Genomic DNA, 6,453 nt, shown 5'->3' with positions numbered 1-6,453 from the left:
TGAAACAAGCCTCTCGAGCCTGGTTATTTAGCTCTTTTCTTCTTGATATGGTTTCATCCTACGCCAGAATTCAAAAACTATAAGTTAATTGCTTGTTTGTATTGTTCATATGGTGCTTATAGGAGACTGTAGAGTCATATTAGAATAATTTATTTTCAAGCTTAAATAAGAAATTTTCAGTCATGGACATTCGCCGACACATACTTTTTTGGGCATTGAAATCACATGGAACCCATATGGAATTTTCTTGTGCCATTAATCTAAATATATTAAAGATATTCTTGAAAGAGCGAAAATTGGAAGATTGTAAACCTACCAACACTCCCATGAGTTCCAAGGCACCTCGGCAAGCACAGGGGAATAAGGTCTTTCATGATCCAACTCTCTATAGGAAGATAGTGGGTTCTTTTCAATATGTTATGCTTTCTAGATTTCTTTTGTTTTGAACTATGTGAGTGAATTTATCCATCAACCACATGCAAATCATTTCCATAAAGCATACACTGTGATATATTAAAGAGACTATTGGCATGAGACTTCAAATTTTACATCAAAGTAGTCTTGATTTATGTCTTTTGATATTTTGATTGGGTTGGATGCCAACAAATAAGAAGATCAATAATCGGGTTTGTGTATTTCTTGGGGCAAAATGTGTGTCTTGAATTGCTAAAAAGCAACATAGTGTTGCTAGATCGAGTGCTAAGGCTGAATATAGGAACATAGCAAACCATTGCCGCAAAATTGACTTTGATTCAATATTTGTTTGAACTCTTAACAACCTTTCAAGGTTTGAAATTACTTGTATAAAACCCAAACCTCCTTTTGTTCTTTTTTTGCATGAAGTTGAGCCCCAACAACCAAATTCTTACGGTACATGCAGTGAGAAATGTTGAAGAACATAATGCTAGGACTAAGACTTGATCCAAATTAAGTTTTCAACTACTTTTACGTTTCCCTCTTACAACTTACTAGGTGATTTTAGTAAACCCAAAGTTTGAATAGAGGAGAGATTATTGCTTAGTAAACCTCTTACATCTTGCGGGGATAGTAATCTCATTTTAAGCAAACAAATGTTAATCTCTTGACTTTCTCAGTTTAAACGTCTCAAAATTCACTCTGATCACTTAGTCCAATATAGATTATTGCTTAGAAGCAGTGGCGGAGCCAGCGTGGGGCAGGCGCAGCCCAAAAAAGCTCCATGTGAATGGGAGCTTCAACCCAGCCTCACGCCCGTGTTGCCCACGCCAAAACGGATCGGGTCTCAGCAGTTCACAGCAATCCAGCTCCAGAAAACATAAAACAGTCGCCCGCCCAAATTGGAATTTCACCCAAAAGTAAAACTCAAAGGAAGGCCTAAGGGCAGAAGGGACGAAGCCTAGAAGGGCAAGGCTGCAAGGCGCAATAAGTCCAAGGGCGGCGGGTGCCAGGTGCTTCTTCTTCTTGAATGATTTCTTCTTCTTAATGATTGAATGAATCATTTAATGGTGTTGGGTTTTCACTTTTCATTTGTTTCCCCCTTTTTCAACGCTTTTCATCTGTTTTTGCTTTCTTTGAATGTAAAATTCCGGCATTCTTGTTTATATATATGGAATGTTTTGATGAGTGCAAACGCAGTTCAGCAGTCATAATAAACAACTTTGTCTTGTTGGCTGTTGCGTTTATTGCCTACTGATACAAAGGAAGTATGTTGTACCAGAAAAATTAGATGTTTAGGTTCAGCATGCCACTATGGCACCATCAAATTTTACAGTGGAGCTTGCGGAATCAACCGTGAGCTGTAAGTTTGCTGCTTTTAAGGTAGAAAAAGAAAGTAAACGGACCATGATCTGGCACTCTTTACAGTTTCATTGGCTATTGGGTAGACTGAGTTTTTCGAGCTTTCTTAGGAAGCCATGTGCACATGAGCTATGAGTTTTTGATGCTCATCAAGTTATCAACTTTTACATGTCGCCTCAAAAAGGCCTAGTGTTTGAGCTGCACGCACAATCCATCCTCCAGCTTTCTCTCAACGAAAAGGTTGCTGTAGATAAGAGTCGGATGGCATCAGGTGTTTTTCATTTCTGTTGGTGGGGAAATTTTGTTTTTAGACAGAGGCCTTTGCTTCTTAAATTCACCAGAAAATGTCTCTTTCCTAAGATATTTGATGCAAACATGAGTTGCTCTAACTTTGCCAAATATGAACCCCAGTCCCCATATCATTAGCCATTTACTTTAAGCATCTTACAGATTTGGATGTCAACTGCGCAACAGACATCTTACAGTATGATGTCTGATTTTTGCAAGTAACATCATAAAAAAGACAGTATGCCAACTGCTCAATAGACATTGTACAGGTTTAATTTTAAAAATCCTCAAGAAACTTCCTCCGTTCTACGACTGACTTCACGTTTGATCTATAGATTCCCATGTGGCATCTGATGTGTGGATATTTAATCTCTTATTCATGCAATCCTTTAACTATGGTCATTCGACCAAAAAATGCAACCCAAATAGCTTTGGACAGGATACATGAAATATGTTGTTGCAGAAATATACTTTGCATTGCAGTTGTCTGTTAATGAAATGAAAATCAATTTTAATATGTTTGATCTTGTTATAAAGGCAATGCTATCATGCACCAAGGATATCTTTTTGCATCATAAAGTGAGTAGAGTCTGATAAGGTATCAAGCATATTCAAGAGTAGTTGAATCAAAGTAGTTCAGCAGCAGCAACAGGCAAATGTCCTGCACGTTGCTTCTATGCTAGGCCAAATGTAATTTTGTACACAGTTTTTTTTACTTGCTTTTTGAGACCAATTGTAAATTTGTTTATAACTATAGTCATTTTATTTATTTTTTATGCTAATTGTAAATTTGTTCATAGTCAATCATCCAATTGACTATTTTGATGTTATTGACCAATCGTAATTTTGTCTATAACACTAATGATATGATTTGCTTGTTGGGACTCACTGTAAGTTTGTTCTTAATTATGTTTATTTGCTTTATTTTTAAAATAACATATATTTTAGTTTGAAAATTTTTTCACAAACTATTTACTAGTGCCCCATAGCCAAAAATTTCTGGCTCCGCCACTGCTTAGAAGATCATTGTTCCCTAATATTCAATTAAGTTGAAATTTCTAGTTTAACTTGGTTTTTAATTGAATACAAACTATGATTTTGGATCAATATTGTCTAATCGCAAGATACAACTATTGAACCAAAATATAAATGTGAAACCCAATGAATTTTGTATTCAACTTAAAAAGCTATATATATATATATATATATATATATATATATATATATATATATATATATATATATATATAAGAATAAGTAGTTGATTATATATTTTTGGGGTGAGCAACACTTTTCTAAAAGAGACCTGATGGCCCTCGTTTCCCCGCGCCCTTGTATCATTTCGTGCTGCTGAAGTCACTCACCTGAAGTCCACATCGCCTATAAATACTCTTCTTCCTGCCCTTTTAGAGGGAGAAAGAAAGGGGGATGGAGAGAGCGCCAAGATCGATGGCTCACGACGTTGCAGGCGTCCATGACACGCTCCGTTTCGGCTTCTCGGGCGTCAAGAACGAGCTCGGCGTTGCTCACCCCCTGCAATCGCTCGACTCGGTACTCTTCCTTCTCCCGTTTCTCTTGTATGAACTTCAAAAAATTAGGTTTTCGCATTTCTCCCGGGGCATGCTGCGGTCCAATTTTGTGTGATTTTTCTGTCCGTGGTGGTTTGTTTCTTAGACGGTGAAGAAGCAGGCGGAAACGAAGCGGATGATCCTTGGCAACACTTACGGATCGGCGTTCCACTTGAGAATGGATCTCGATCGGCAGATTCTTTCCAGGTACTGTACAGAAGACCTCGGATTTTCCTCCTTCTTCATCAAGTGATTAAATGGATGTTTCTCAAGTTTATGTATTTTTTTGTGCTTTACTTCTGCATTATGTGATGAAGTTCTGGATTCCTCATTATAGAGTTATGGTTGAGTAACCTAGTTGGGGGTAATTATTGTTGTAAAAAGGAAAAATAGATCATCATGGAAAAGGAGCTATATTGACAACCGAAGAAGCTACAAGAAAATAAGAATATTTTTTGTTGGAAATTAAGCAAAGAATGCAGGATGTTAATAGGCATGGCTAATTTACATTTTAATGAACATCCTGTTGGATTGCATTATCTTGATTTTGCTTAAATCATCATGTCATCCAGAAATTAGTCTATCCGACTATTTATTAACTCTAATTTTGTCTGCAAATGACAATTTCTTTAATCATGAAAACTTCCTTGTTTATGCTCAGATCGACGTAAAGATGAAATTTCTTCACTTCAATTCAATAATATTTTTTCCTTTTAAAATCTTTGAATGATGTGTTTCTATGTAATATTGTTAATTTGTTATCTGGATTAGATTTCTAAATCACCAGTTTTTAATTCTTAAAGTGTCTGATACAGTGAAGCCTTCCATAGTCAAGTTTCATAATATATGAGCTGTTATAAATAACCAAATAAATTCATTGTTTCTGGAAGCATGTGAAAGCAACAATAGTATGTTTGGCTTGCCTAATCGTTGTCCTCCAAAATAAGAGAAGACTTTAAAGAGATTTTTTTTTTTGACTTCGGTAGTGCTCCTTACTACTTGCGAGGGTGAATCTGTGCTCTACCGTTGGTTGAACTTAGTAGCACTCTATCTCTCCATAATTTTAAGCTGGGCCCAAACAGCTGATCATTTTAAGTAAACGACAGAAGACCACTGGAGTCTAAGACAGAATGATATGGCGTAGTGGATATTTTTTACAAACAACAGATCATTTATGCATTTCGTTGATCAGACAGCTCAGTGGGGATGATGATGATGGAGGCACGTTTCAACTTGGTTATCAGACCTGCATATTGGCATTGGCAATGGGTATCTCAAACAACGTTTTTCCACTCAGTATGGGTGATTGTGCCCATGGAATGGTTGCTGTAGTGCTACAAATGCCCAGTCTGTTTTGGATGTGGTCAGCTTGTTTAATAGAATATTTTCTTCTTCAAATACATCTAGGACTGGGTAATATTGCCTAATGCAGTATAATCTAAGATAAAAGAAAAAACAGGCTTACCAGTCTCATGGCATGCTGGGACACCTACCTGTTTCCAAGTAATATGGTTCTAAGCTAACACAAACCATGGTTCCCAGCACTCAACTTTTTCTTGTTTCATACTGATACTGAAATTATTTTTTGTATTCATTTCGTTGAAATGGTAGTTGGATTAGTAAGGTTTCCATCTTAGACTTCAGCTCTGCAAATCATTGTGAAAGCTCTTGTAATTGTTCAATACGTTGTTTGCTTTTTTCAATATAAATAAAGCTTGGGGATGGGAGGTAGGCTCTTATTAGTCATCAGCCAGCCCCAGCTTGTCCTTATAGAAGTTAGAAGTAGAAAAGGGATCTCCTCAAGTATCATTTACAAGCTTCTTATCCGAAATGGCACGTTTACAACAATCTTCCTTGCAAAACTCTGCTGTTCACCAGTACTAGTGACTTTTTGGATTAATTAAGTGATGTTTCTCTGCAGATTCCAGCGGCCACCAGGTGCATTACCGTCTTCCATGCTTGGCTTGGAGGCACTTACGGGTAGCCTGGATGATTTTGGCTTCGTAGATTACCTGAATGGTAAATGGCTAAATGTCTTTCCTCCCCAGTAGGCCTAAATAAAATGACAAGTATTTCTTTCTTCACAAGTTCTACGGGAGCTTGGTCTTAACGAAAATGGAAAGAGCTCTTATTCCAATAAATATTAGTTTGGTCTCCAGAAGTAAATTTCCTGTTTGAAGTTGCATTAGAAATGTAACGTGTGCTGATCAATCAGCGACAGTCTTCCTTCTCTCAGCTAACCTGGTTTCCTTTGTTTATTTGTGTGCAGATCCTCGTGAATCAGAAACCTTCAGGCCCGTTGACATGCATAACGGGATGGAAACCCGGCTTGGTCTATCTAAAGGACCAGCCCACTCTAGCTTCATTTGAACATACGATCATTTATTTGCATTCTCAAACTGTCAAACATTGTCTGTAGGTTTATAAGCCATTGATGAATGCTATGATACAACTAGTTTTTCTATAAACTGGGCGTGCCTCTTAAATGATTTTGTCATTATTTTGCTGTTGAAATCTGATAGGGAGATGGATATGACTCTAAAACCTACTTTGAAAAGGTTGTCATTTACCTTATCAACGCAACGCATTTTAACTACGAGTCAAAAAACTTTTTGGAGCGTGACGATTTTTGTTAGTGGGCATGTAAGGAAGCCAAGATATGAATCGCTTTCAAGCATTTGCCATTTGTTTCCTTGACATCTACTCATCGCTTTTCTTCACATTAAATAGTGGTCTTAACTTTGTGGCCTGCCTTAGATGCTTGCTCATATTTGTTGGTCTTCATGATAAAATTTCTTCTCTTACTCCATGTTTGAAAGCA

The 6,453-nt window shown here is 37.1% G+C and overlaps 1 protein-coding gene across 1 annotated transcript; it reads left to right on the top strand.

Moving 5' to 3' along the window:
• The first annotated feature begins 3,454 nt into the window (after positions 1 to 3,454).
• Positions 3,455 to 6,132, top strand: LOC116254720 (cyclin-B1-2-like). The gene is made up of 4 exons (XM_031630265.2): positions 3,455 to 3,615; positions 3,739 to 3,839; positions 5,554 to 5,651; positions 5,902 to 6,132. The coding sequence occupies exons 1-4, from the start codon at positions 3,493 to 3,495 to the stop codon at positions 6,000 to 6,002; spliced, it is 423 nt and encodes a 140-aa protein (XP_031486125.1). The 5' UTR covers positions 3,455 to 3,492; the 3' UTR covers positions 6,003 to 6,132.
• The last annotated feature ends 321 nt before the right edge of the window (positions 6,133 to 6,453 follow it).

Source organism: Nymphaea colorata, chromosome 5 (genome assembly GCF_008831285.2).
Source record: "Nymphaea colorata isolate Beijing-Zhang1983 chromosome 5, ASM883128v2, whole genome shotgun sequence".
NCBI classification, from domain to species: Eukaryota; Viridiplantae; Streptophyta; class Magnoliopsida; order Nymphaeales; family Nymphaeaceae; genus Nymphaea; species Nymphaea colorata.
Note: the sequence above shows the minus strand (reverse complement) of the source record. Positions and strands in the feature narration are given on the sequence as shown.

What these genes read in the sequence shown, in the direction of transcription:
- LOC116254720 (XM_031630265.2), top strand. Translation starts at nt 3,493, where the DNA reads ATGGAGAGAGCGCCAAGATCGATGGCTCACGACGTTGCAGGCGTCCAT. An exon ending in GATCGGCAGATTCTTTCCAG is followed by an intron (nt 3,840 to 5,553) that starts GTACTGTACAGA and finishes GTTTCTCTGCAG; the next exon opens with ATTCCAGCGGCCACCAGGTG. An exon ending in CTTCGTAGATTACCTGAATG is followed by an intron (nt 5,652 to 5,901) that starts GTAAATGGCTAA and finishes ATTTGTGTGCAG; the next exon opens with ATCCTCGTGAATCAGAAACC.